The 13644-nt window shown below is 37.4% G+C and overlaps 1 protein-coding gene across 1 annotated transcript; it reads left to right on the top strand.

Moving 5' to 3' along the window:
- Positions 1 to 6993: 6993 nt before the first annotated feature.
- LOC140237922 (carbohydrate sulfotransferase 13-like) lies at positions 6994 to 11368 on the top strand. Its single transcript, XM_072317852.1, has 3 exons — positions 6994 to 7135; positions 8378 to 8475; positions 10418 to 11368. The coding sequence occupies exons 1-3, from the start codon at positions 6994 to 6996 to the stop codon at positions 11366 to 11368; spliced, it is 1191 nt and encodes a 396-aa protein (XP_072173953.1).
- Positions 11369 to 13644: the final 2276 nt, after the last annotated feature.

Raw genomic sequence — 13644 nt, 5'->3', positions numbered from 1 at the left:
TCGGATTAACAAACCTCTAGGTATAGGAAATTTGTGTGTTTCGGATTAACGAACCTTCGGAATAACGAACCTTGGGAATAACAAACAGCACCCGTATGGAGAGCCTATTGGACAGGCTCTATTGTTATTGTGGGACGCAAATAAACCAAGGTGACTAGATGTCTTGTAGAGCTAATATGCGAGTAATACAGGAAATGGTCCGACAGCCTGTGTCGAAAGTAATGCAGTTCGATTACTCAGATATTATGAATAATGTACAACATTGCCATTTGCTACGCTGTTATACGCCAATCGTTTCAAGCAATAATTGGCCATTAACTACAGGAAATCGAATCCAATGCTGCACTTTCAGAAATAAAATCAATGTTAGTCCATTAGAATTATGATATAGTAAAATCAGTGGAAAAAGAACAATAACAATGATGACATTAAGCGATAAAGCAATTATGTTGGTAATCATAATCATCATCAGAAACATAAATAATTGTCAGAATCAGTGTTATTACTGGAGTGTAGACATGAATACCTAGATAAGAGGGGGTGAATTTGGCAGAGGAGAAACTCACTCTCTGTTAATAGAGCCACTCAACTTAGGACACTGAATGAGATCGTGATTGTTAGTTAGCATTGTTATATTGATAATTCTCGCTTTTATTATCAGACTTATTACAATTACTACTCATACTACCACTAACAGGCCCCTAACTAGGATTTTTGTGTTATATAGGGGGTTAGAAATGGTGGACCTTTCAAAGGGAGTGAGCAAGCTATAGGGTCAGGCAGGGGCAAAGTTGTACGCAGAAACTTTAGTTTGTTTGTTTGTTTATTTGGGGGTGGGAGAATTATATTCAATCTCTGGGGAAAATGCAAACAAGGGAGTGTGAAGCGATGTTTGTTATTCATCTAAATAAAAAAAAAGACAATGACAACAACAACAAAGCAACAAAACACCTCCAACAAACTTAATTATGTTGTTGCTGTGTGTTCCCTTTTTATTAACTGAACATATTATTAAAAAAAAAAACCCAACATCTATAAGCGCACCAACAGAGCATGGGTAGGGTGTGGGAGCTGTGCGAGGGAACTTTGGCATGTTTAGATTTGAATCTCAACAATATGGTGCGCACTTTTGATGGAATATTTAGAAAACTTTCATCAAAAAAAGAAAAGGACGACACGTGTGATATTTCTGTAAATTTCTAAGGAAAGAAAGACAAGAACAAACTTTCATTCTGAAGTGGTTGCATGATTACTTGTTTCATTTACTGTTCAGATGCTCCTTATTTCAATGATGAGATTCTTGCTATAGGGGAAATGCTTCTAAATTTGTAAATGACTTACTTTTGCCCGTGCAAAAACGGGTCATTATAGGCCTAACTGCAAGTAATATACAGGACATTTAACACAGGCGAATGGATATTTCTAATGAGTATAAACAAATTGTGAAAATCACTGAAATATCTTACTACTACAATGGCATAATTCATACTTCAATTTTCAACTGGCCAACTATCAGATGCTTACTTGTAAATGTTATCAAGAATTAACACAATCCCTAATCCTCCAAATCGTTAACGTGATACAAATCATCTTCACCGTACTCGAAAAATTTGTACGAAAGAAATTATGTTCACTGGATTTTAACATTGGAATTAACTTCCAAATAAACTTAACGTTGCATCACATTATCTTATTTCAAATAAAACCTTTAAAGCAAGATCTCCAGAACAGATATGACTTACAAAATGTGTATTTTACTTCTTGTTAACCTTTTTTTTTTTTTTTTTTTTGCTATCCTTATACTCCGGAAGGGTCCCTGACCAGGAACGCGAGTGTAGACCTAATGGTACCTGTCGCGCTCTACAAACCCTTTATCTTATTCTACATTCGAAATCCCGTGAGCGCGGCAGCTTGTCGGTCGCCATGGTTACGCGGCTTGGTTTCGAGGCTTCTGCTAGAATGCGGCTTCTGCACAGTATTCTTTTTGTGTGCCTTGTTTACCTGTTTACCGATAAGTTTCTTACAACCCCCGTTGTAAGTAATGTGGTCATCTATGATGTGATGTGGCCATCTATTTAAGTGGCAAACAAATGAAAACAAGAAGAAACTAAATCATTCCCGTATTTAATAGCAATAATACCAGTTGATATTCTTACATTTTGTATATACCGGGAAGTGGCTCTTACAACAGACAGAGTGAGTATTCCAATACACTACCTTAACCCCTTCTTTGCCAATGAGTCGTATGTCACATTGCACACATAAACTTAAGGACAGGTAATTAATATGGCATGCAGAGGGTTGACCAGATTTATAAGTTAAATTGGATGGGCTGACATGTTTCAATTCAAGTTTATGCATGTGACACCCAGTCCACTTACCCCTGGCATTGGATTATGTCGTTTCCTTTCAAAACATTGCAAGCTTTTATCACAGGAATTGTCCTACTTACATGACTTCTTTGACATGACATAGAGAAAAATGCTGTCATTTGGTGTACTTGAATGAGGTAGAAAGTCTTATGGCTGAAAAGCTCCATTGTTGCAGCAGTCTATATATTGACCTATCGGCTGCAGGTCACTACCATCCATTTGCATGATAATTGAGTTCCATTTAATCTGGCTTGATCCACTGATGAGTATCCATAGGCATATGCTGGAATATGTAGACATACAGAGTACAGACAAGGTAAACCACGTCCAAATCATAGTCCTTAAGTCCACATGGGCAGAATAGTGAAAATGCTATAACTTATCCCGGAGGATCATAATCATAGTGTAGTAAACTAGAACTGGCAAATGTAACATATAAAACTCCCTTTTAGAAATGACACAAATGGGCTGACATTAAAATTTAGGGCACAAACTTTGTTATGTGGCAACATAAATACATGTACAGTGCTATAATAATGATAATAATGATAATGATAACAATAATAATATCATTATTATTATTGTTATTATTATAATTATCATCATCATTGTCATCATGATCGATTTGATATAAGATATGATATAATATAATGAAATATATATATATATATATATATATATATATATATATATATATATATACATAAAGAACAGGATACAAAACTCCATGGCTACCACTATGAAGGGATTATCGAACTAAAATTTACATCATTAAGTAAATCCTATTCATGACCCATCCTATTCCAATGCAGCAGCATCCTCCTTTCAAAAGTTATTGGAGTTGAAAATAAAGAGTATCTTAAGGGTTTTTAGTGCTCCGAATCCGTAAGGCTGAGAAAACTTGCGTCACACCAAAACAAAGTGTTCTAGAAAAGGAATACATAAAGACAATTTCCCATTCGCTTCATGACACCAAACTTTTTATACTTATAATCTCTTTGGGAAAATTTGAAGGCTAAAAACTGACGAGGTGTTCCCTGGCCTCCTGCTTTGAATCCTTATGGAAAATCAAGTCGCGCGACTTTTCTGTTGGTTTTGTGAAGCACGGTCGCCAATATTTTTCTATGATATACTTCTCTACAATATCGTATCATAGAAAAAGTAGATGAACCTGCAGACCAAAGTGTTATTAGTAAGAGAGAGAGAAAGCAATATTTCTGACGAGTATATTTTTCAGCTTTCTATCCCCTCCCTCTCTCCATACCCCCACTCCTCCGTTTCTCCTTACCCCACTCTTCTTACACACATACATTACTTTCAATCACTCTTCCTCTTCCTCCCCACTCCCCCCCCCCCCCATTTCTCTTTCGGACACTCTTACACCTCTCTTTGTGATGATTATGTAACCTCTTTTGTTAATGGATATCCTAAGCCTATCGAAGTGTGTCCGAAAGCTTATTCAAATGCAAGACAAGGATGAAACCACAATGAGAGAACGCGAACGCGAAAGGCCTGCAGATGGTAACACTCTTGTAGCACAGAGCCATGAAAAACAATCGATTAGTGAACTATATGCGTGTGTCACACACAATTTTCCTTAGATATATTCCGTGATTAGATCTCTTAAAAGTTACGAAGAGCTTGCAAAACACGACTGAGAGACTTGTTCAAAGGTTTTCAGGAGTGATGAATTCATCAATTTTTCCTCCAATGTTACGAGGGGGAGACACAACCCTGTAGTCAGAGGATACGGAGTGAGGATTGGAATGGTGGAAAATCACACGTGTAAACACGCCTTGGTTCCCTGCAGGTAAGTCTACTTACACATTGGTTGATTTTTGACATGATTTCTCTCCTTTGTATTGAGACACCAGAGTAAAACATTATCAGAAAATTTTATGATATCACAGCTTACAAGTTATTACACCGCAATAAGTAACAGAATAATATCCTGTTAGTTTCACAAGGCATTTATAAATAGTTCCTCTGGCTTATGAACAAGAAGGTGATTCTCACCTATCTGACTATGAACAACGTCAAGGTATTTAACGCAGGAGCACACCGCAGGACAATTATGTTACAATCAAACAATGTAGCAAGGATCTATTTCAGTGAAGTGTTGGCTTTTTTATATTACAAATTTTGTATATATTACAAATTTTGTATATTACAAATGATGTGTTTGTTGGTGTATAGTTGTTTTTTTGTTTGTTTTGGAAAATCAATCCAGTTCAATTTGTAAAATCCACAAACCGACAGCAGAGAACATGGGCTTGCGTCTGCTTTGATTACCAAGGTATGGGGTATTGATGACATTGTATTTAGCCAAATCCTACACAGGGAGAGACTTTGTGGAATATAGGTCTGATAGTATGTACAAGTGTATATTATCATAATATGGATTATACTCACTTCCTGTAATAGAGTACCTGTACTTCTTCTATGACGTTACGAGAGCATATTGAACTTGTAAAGATCATCAGGTTATCAGTTTCACAATGCTATTACAAGGATACTGAAGATACACTGTACCTGATACTGCACGCATTATTTTGCTGTGACACGTTTCCACCTATATGGCGTTAACTGCACTGACGCAGACACACTGATTTCGAACTTGAACGGAGAACTTAATGTAATGTTGTCTATTTTACGATGGAGTGGAGAATTGCTATTTTCGTCGAAATGAGCTATGTAGGCTTACAGTGTACCTATCAGTGGATGTTCTTTTCATCATGAATGAATGAAATGGATGAACTTGTGTATGTAGTACAAGTCCACATCATCTGCAAAGCAAACTAAAGGAGTAGAATAAACTCAGTCGGACATCAGAATGATAGAAATTATAGACCATATATATCCACGATATCGGACATGTATATTATGAAAACTTTCACACCTTTTTTACTTGAAACATGCAAATTCGAAGATTCGATTAATTTAAATCATTCCATAACTTTTCCTTTTGAAAGTATCACATGTTGGTCTGACTTGCAAGAAACATCTACCACACCATTTTGTTTGATTCTACTCTTTAAATCAATGTCAATTTCAGCATGGAATTGCACTCTAACAGCCTCAAAATTTCTACATTTGTATGTGCATTGTTGTGTCATAATATAACAGACTGAACATGCTGGTATGTACGTTTATTTTTAACAAATATCTGTCGTTTGTCGCACTCGTCGCCTTTTTTGAACTACAAATGTAGACTGTGTACACGTATTTTCAATTTATTTTTTCTTCCGTATACGAGCTAATTCCCGCCAAGCTGAATGGTAACCATTTTTTAGAACTTAAGTTTAAATCCATTTAACCAATGAGGTGGAGGGATTCACTTGTGTTGTTGAGAGTAATTGCCATGCATCAGATCCAAGAATCACGTCAATTATGCGAAGACAGTTTCATACGCTATTTGTCATTTATTTTCGTCCGGGAATTAAAAAGAAAAAAATCATTGAGGTTTAACTTGGACGTTAGTAAGGCACCGCACTCTATCTCTGTCTCAACGGTATCCAGTGCAGTATTTCACAGTTTAAGCAAAATGTACAGATGTCATGGATAAAATTATTCGCTACATAAGGAGAGTTTGCATGGGGCTATTTGAATTAAACATTGAGTACTCTTTCTTGGTATATACTTATCGTCATGAGTGCAATCATGTAAAATGCAGTCATAAAACTTCACTGAGTCTTGTCAATACGGAATGAGACAGTATATGACATGGAAATGAATCCAAAGTTATGATGGTGAATGCTATTTTACATATCCGGTAATAAAGCAAGTTTAACGGGAAAACGTTTTGTACTTCTGAGTCTTCAGTGCTTTTATTAACTTCTTGTCTCTGTGTATTCTTTGCGTCAACTGTCGTGCTCAGCGCAATAAATAATTTTCTTGCACACGTGCTCTCATTGTATTGTCAGTTTTGTCATTATAATAACAATATGTTGCGTGCAATGTTGTTTGTTTTTTTTTGTGATGTGAGAGAGATTAACAAAAACACACGAACACAGAAACTCCCCCAAAACAAACAAACAAACAAACAAACACACATCTAACAAAACTAGGCATCTTCTCATTTGAATGAGGACAGATGAAGAGAAAAGAGACACGAATAATCATCGTGCAAACTTTACCTTCACTTCGTCAATATGTCTAGTCTTAATGAGATAGCTCCCACACGCCTCTTTTCACGACACACCTGTGTGTGTCAATAGTAAAGCAGGTGTAACGCTTTCATGGATTTTTGTTTATTTACTCTTGCCGTGCTCTGTTTGAGTTCATACTAAAAGCACCGCGTTTGCGACCAGTATTGAATTTTGCACGCTAATTTCCCTCACGTTATATCTTTATTCATATATTTATTCATTTATTTGTTTATCTATTTATTCTTAACTGCACGTCTCAAATATGTTGCACCTTACCCGTCCCGCACTCGACTTGCTGCGCAGTTTAGTTATATATAAATATATAATATACAAATATAAATTCCAAGCTTGTGTTCATTCCTCAGGTCTGTTCCCATTTAAAGCAGGATTCGCCGTCACATTATTATAGCTGACGTCTGTTCCGTTTTGGAACCATGCAGCTGCATGAGTTAGAACAAGTGAAAAGTTCCAAAATGCCCAGCGGAAAACAGTGGGCAGCCACTGGGCTAGTCGTCCTCGTGGTGGCCATAAATGTCTCTGTATTCATGCCCACTGTCTTAAAGCCCACCACTCTTGTATTTTATGCCGAGGACGAATCTCACAGTGACGTCACAGGTAAGATGTTTGCCTGTTTATTTATTTATTTTTTTTTAATTAATGTTGCTATACTAAGGGAACATTTGTATACATGTTTCTGAGCAAGCTCACCGCGGGGCAAATGTCTTGAAATACGTCCCCTTTGAAGGACTAAGCAATAGGGATGATGTGCCTTGCCAGAGGCTAAAGGCATAATTTACCATTCGCAGATGAAACAAAAACCCAGCATTAGTGCTTTGAAATAGTTCTAAAATGTGAGTTAGGGATAGAAACGACCACTATAAAAATTTGAATTCGTATAATCGATGTCAAGTATTGTTAGATACACAAAATGTGAACAATAGTTATGATAAAAATGTTTCCAGACTAAATCGTCTACAGTTATGGTTTATTGAGAAAAATACAGATATCTCTTTATATTTTAGGTTTTATTGCGAAAATTTTATATGGTAGGATGTTTTGTGATACAACAGACCTACACATACAGAGTATGTATCAAATGTGATATCTTGAACATTTTTTGAATCACTGCTCCCAAAGGTAAATAGGACCTTTAAATTCGAACACAAATCTTACCTTTAAGAATATCGTCATCTTATCCATGAAGCCACAATGGCTATCATCTCCTCGTGTTTTCATGGTCATTAAAGGTATAATAGGTTTAACATCTAACTGTGTACCAGAATCCAGTGTGCAATACATCACGTGCAGGTGGCAGTCCGTTGATTAGATCTTCGACATTGTTTAAAAACAACAACAACAAAGTATAACACTGAGGTTGGCATGGATGTAAATTTCTCTTAATACAGAGTTTAGACAACATGTAAAGTATTTCAGAGGGAACATTCCCTCGTAGGTCATTGATACAGCAAATAACATCGCCAACCTTTTCTACCATTGATCAAATGACAGTTGAGACAATTTACATCGGTTCCATAATGTCTGTTGTGAGTTGGAGATATAAGAAACAAAACAATATCAAATATGGCCGAAGAAATGCACTCGCAACTACCTGTCTAAATGTTTTTTGTAAAAGAACAATAAATCATGACTTATACTCGGGCTGTAATAACGTTTGAATTAGCCAGCTGATTGCGAATTAACGTCCCATCAGTATAAATGCAACGGTAAGGAAGAACACTAATTAATCTGTATGAAAATCCAGTTCTGGTAGATCGATAATTATTTGACTTTGCGTTAATTCTAGCCTCTGTTATCTAATATCGCTCATTTTCCGGATTTTTTTTTTAATATCTATAGATGAGGACACCGTGACAACAATATATCCGAATGAATCAAGTTGCCATGACAACATGAAAAAGTCACATGACTGTGCAACTGGTAGTCATGTTCAAGCGGTAGGTGCCTTATATCAGGAATATCAATATAGGGCAACATTGAGATATTTACTTTACTTTGTATGAGCTATCATGCCAATAGTGGTAAGCAATGGCAGTTTTCATCGAGTTTTCACGAATGGTAATGACTAGCACGGTTAAGACAGCTGTGTAAAGGAACATGATCCGTACTGAAATTGTTTGTTTGTTTGTTTGTTTGTTTGTTTGTTTTGCAGTGAATACACACAACTGCATAACATCGTTTTATCTTGTGAGATCCATTTTATATTCATGCGGATATCTAATTGACCGGATATCCTTGAAACAGATGCTAGGTTCCCTGGTTTGATCCACACGGGAATCTCCTTTTCCATTATTTTGTTTCTCTCCCTCTCTTATTTGTTTTCTTTCTCAAGTCTTTTCATTTTCTTCTGTAAGCCCTTGATCAACCAGCATTTTCCTTTACCTCTCGATCATTATTTTTCCCACTACTCTTGTGACGTAATAGTCTAAAAGAAGTGCGGTGGTTTTGCGAGCAATTAGTGCTTCAGTTTTGTAAAGTCAAAAAAAGCCTTGTCATCCTCATAAAGGGGAACTCCGTATGATTTCAGACTTTAACATTTGAACATCAATAAATTAGTTATACTGGGTACAAAGTTTCGATTTATACAGTAGCGTTTTATATGAGGAATACGAATGTTTTCAAAAATATAACAAAATATCATTGTAATGAACAAGGACGATGACATGGCAGCCTCACCATAAGAAAACGCTTTAATAGATGATACTTTCATGTGCTTGCAAGACATGTTATGTCATATTGTAGTGGTGGTTGATTTAGTTTATTTTCCATGTTGCCAAACCTGAAAGCTACGGCTTCAGGCTGTCCTCTGACACTGGGCTGCAAAATAGGAGTCTATTCTTTAAATCGACACTTTCATCTATCATATCTATACTTGATGGGCAATGCTACTCTCAGTGTTAGAAGGACATTGGGATTATTCACCGCCTCAAGGTGACAAAGTGTCGAAATATGCATTTGTCCTTTTCTTAATTTCAAGCCTTTCATATATAGTAGTAATAGCAGTAGTAGTAGTAGTAGTAGTAGTAATAATAGTAATAATAATAATAACAATAATAATGTCTTCTTTATCCAGGGTATCCTCTTTAGTGTTACCACTGCTCTACCAGAGGGCCCTGCCATTTTTATTACCCTCGCGTTGCCAGGTACCCCACTATATACCTTGGTTGAGAGAGAAATGGTGGGTTAAACCACGTGTCCAAGGACGTAAGCACTGGGCGGGAATTGAACTCGGGTTTTCCGATTGGGAGTCAGAAGCCTTATCCACTATGCCACAGCGCCCCACTTTTCGTTCTTCTATCCAGTAACGGCAGTTTTACAGGGGTATGGACAGGATATTTTAAAGGGACTGTACAGTACTGGTTGAGGTGGGGATTGAGGTTTATAACATTCCTAAGTGATATAATGAGAAACCTCTTACGAAATACGAAAGAGCATGTAATTTCAAGAAGGATTCAACGTTTATTTGATGAAAATTGGTTTTCAAATGGCTGAGATATCAAAAAAAGTGGTAATAATAATAAAAGGCGACAGGCCAAACCTTTTATTAGGATCTCTTTGTTTCACATAGTTTTTGGATATCTCAACCATTTCAAGTCCGATCTTTATCAAATAAACTTTTGATACCCCTTAGCATTGCATGCTCTTTGACATCTCATAGAGTGGTTTCTGAATATCTCGCAAAACGTTAAAAGCTAAATCCTCACCTCAACCAGGACTGTAATTTGGTGTGCAATCACAGGCTTGAATCTTTGTCTATCTTGGTCTTGAACACGATTTCCAAAATCTTATTCTTATGTCAAAGACTAGTGTATGTACCCCGTCAAAAGAAATGACTCCGGTAGTCTTGTAATGCAGTGTCACTTGTCTCTCCTGTCACAGAATCGGCTTTTCGCTGATGCACGCAGTTCGACACTTCATGACGATGACCTCTACAGCGTCCAGGAATTCATCCAGGCGGAACGCCGGGCGCACCTCCGCGCGACATGTCAACAATACGGTCTCAACGGCTCAGTGAATGATTTGATGCAAGAAGACCTCTCTCGATTTATTGTTGATGAAAAATACAAGCTCATCTACTGTTCAGTCCCCAAGATCGCATCAACAAGCTGGAAGCGGGTTCTCCTCGTGCTGCGGGGAGTTATGGACGACCCCTACGATCTCTCTCAGCCCATTGTCAACAACAAGGTCGCTCCGAAAAAGTTGAAGTACTTGTCGTTTTACAAGCGAGCTGATGCCGAACGGATGCTACAAGACTATGTAAAATTTATTGTAGTGCGAGACCCCTTTTCCAGGCTACTCTCCGCATTTAGGAACAAGCTTGAGCCAAACTCTACTTTCGAGCGGGCCTACAAATTTCAAGAACGCGCAGGCGCCTCTATTCAGCGACGTTATAAGTCGAAGCGAACCAAACCAAGTCCAGCCGCAAAGAAGATACGAACCCCACAAGGAACCTTACTTTACGATCTCACTTTCTCGAACTTCGTCAAATTTCTGATTGACCCGAAACCAGGCCCCATGCAAATATGGCAAGAAAACCGTCACTGGGCCAGAGTAAGCAAGCAATGTTACCCGTGTCTCACGGACTTCGACATAATCGCTAAATTTGAGACGTTATCTGACGATGCTGCCTACATCCTTCATCGGACAGACGCCGACTCAGTGGTCCAGTTCCCTTCACAGAAGGGGAGCAGTCCGACCAACAGTTCGTCGAAGCAGATCATAGAGTCGTATTTTGCAACTGTTCCTCGAAATTATGAGTCTGCACTGTACAAGAAATACAATTTGGACTTTGAACTATTTGGGTACAATAAGCCCAAAAGGATTTCATGACGAGGCTTAATTGCCATTCACTTAGATTTTGATCAAGAGCTGTAGTAACAGTAGACAATCCTGAAAGTCCTGAAAAGGTAGTCATCTGTTATCGTTATCGCCAGTGCACAGAAAAGCCCTGTCTCAGATGCGTTGTGGGATTCCTCGGTGCCATTGTCGCTTCCGGTTGTCTTGCGCATGCCTAAGTTCCCATCCAATTTAATGTAATTTTCGTTTGCTTTTCTTTCGTTGCTGCTTTCTCCTTTGCTTAGAATTCAACTTTAAAAAACAAAGTTTGAAATGTCAAAATTTTACTGATTTGCGGTCACTGGAGTTACGATTCACTACTGCAAGGCTTTAATGTGCTGGTCACATGATGGTAAGCGAAGAAATCTTCAATCAAAAAAAAAAAATACTCCTGGATAAAGACGGAACGTGACCGGAGTGCATAGGCAGCCAAAACCGGGGTAAGTTTGTCCCCTGAGCTATCCCATAATGCATCTCAAATGCTGCTCTGCGCACGCAACGGCGCCTAGGTATTGGCGATACCGAGAATTATGTATCTATAGCACTAGTCATACGTGCATCAAGGCATTATATTGCTGGGGAGTGTCTATTTAACAGTGAAAGCAAAATCCTATTTGATTTAAAATTCTCATGATTGCAATCATACTAATTTTAAAGTAGAATTGTGGAAAAAAAATGCATGGATTACCCTGACCTTTGTAACAACCCCCCCCCCCCAAAAAAAAAAAAAATCATGCGATTCAGCTGTTCCCACAAACTACATTCCAGGGCGAACAGTTAAGATAATGTGTGATGAAAATGTATAAAATGAAAAGTGAATAAATGCTGTATTACTGAATGCGCAAGCCCCAATTGTAACTACCCTGGGAATCGTTCATCACAATGTGACAACTCAACAACATTTTCTCTTCATAAATCGCTTATTAATTCAACCGCCTATAATATGTTTCAAATGCTTTGTTGATCATGGAATTCAAGATTGGGTTCATGTTTTCCAGTTCCATGAAATGTGAAAAAAAAACACCCACAATTCTAAACCTCTTTTTTGTTACTATACTCCCCTATAGATGTACATAAATACAGTGTCATTTACGCGACATGAAATTTAGCGAATCGGAACCGACCTTTGTTGTTGTTGTTGTTGTTTCTTGCTGTATGAACTATGAAACAAATTGTCATTGGCGTTCTATGCATTGTTTAGAATCGCGCGCAATTTGCTTTCGAGAATCTTGCCTTCTCCCGAACTTTGCGGAAGTTTCAAGTACGCGAAATTTTCTGAAAAATCAAATTCAGCATAATTATATATTACGAAAATTTAAAAAATCCGCCGAGTACAGGTAATTTCACTTAAAGCAACCTGACTTACAATGTAACTTGCGTGTTAGATAATACATTATTTTCCATCATGGATTATCCAGATTTTTTTTTCTTTTTTGCACACCTATTATGACGAACATGATTCGCCACGAACACTTTTTAAAATAATTCTTTATTCGAATTTCGTTCAATTTCATATCTCAAAATTCACGTTCACAGAAACAAAAACAAAACATTATACAAAGACAAACTGCATGATACACATATATTGTACAAAATAATGCCAATCTTACATTATACAAAGACGAAATGCAGTATACACAAACATTGTGCAAGATAATGTGATTCTAATATTGTGACTCTTTTTTCTAACCAAAGAAACGAAATCCGTTTTCCTTTTTAAAGACACATAATATTCTCGCAAACTGCCCGCCAAACGGGAACATGATAGTTTGCTCAAGGCAAACACTCACATCAAACGCACACACACACACAAACACACACTCACGTGCACACAGACATAATAATTCAAACACTTTATCATGACTATAATACATTATCATTGCCGTTTTAGAGATGTTTCAAAACACCTGACTTCCTCACAAGAGTTACATATTCCCCAGGAGATTATATATTTCCTTTACCAAGCAGCACCGAATGTTCTATAATGTTTCGATTAGAATACCCCCCCCCCCCCCATATACGGAGCGTATTATACATTACTGTTAACGATCAACATTTAAACAGTTTTCTAAGTAACATTCATGCACTGTCTGCATTTTAATCGTATTTATTATTGCACCAATATAAAGAGACGACGACGAAAATAGTCTTGAATTTACCTAAACATCGCAGGTTATATCTCAAACTTCAAGGATGCTAAGCTGCTGATGTGGACAGGCACAACTCAATCTCTAGCCACGGGAGCGCAACCAACGATTTCTGTAGAATCA

This window comes from Diadema setosum, chromosome 14, assembly GCF_964275005.1.
Source record: "Diadema setosum chromosome 14, eeDiaSeto1, whole genome shotgun sequence".
NCBI lineage: Eukaryota > Metazoa > Echinodermata > Echinoidea > Diadematoida > Diadematidae > Diadema > Diadema setosum.
The sequence above is the reverse complement of the archived record's forward strand: the minus strand, read 5'-3'. Positions and strand labels throughout refer to the sequence as shown.

Bases quoted from the DNA above. Each gene is read 5' to 3' on its own strand.
- LOC140237922 (XM_072317852.1), top strand. From the start codon at position 6,994: ATGCCCAGCGGAAAACAGTGGGCAGCCACTGGGCTAGTCGTCCTCGTG. The intron at 7,136-8,377 runs GTAAGATGTTTG...TAATATCTATAG, and splicing joins ATCTCACAGTGACGTCACAG to ATGAGGACACCGTGACAACA. The intron at 8,476-10,417 runs GTAGGTGCCTTA...CTCCTGTCACAG, and splicing joins CTGGTAGTCATGTTCAAGCG to AATCGGCTTTTCGCTGATGC.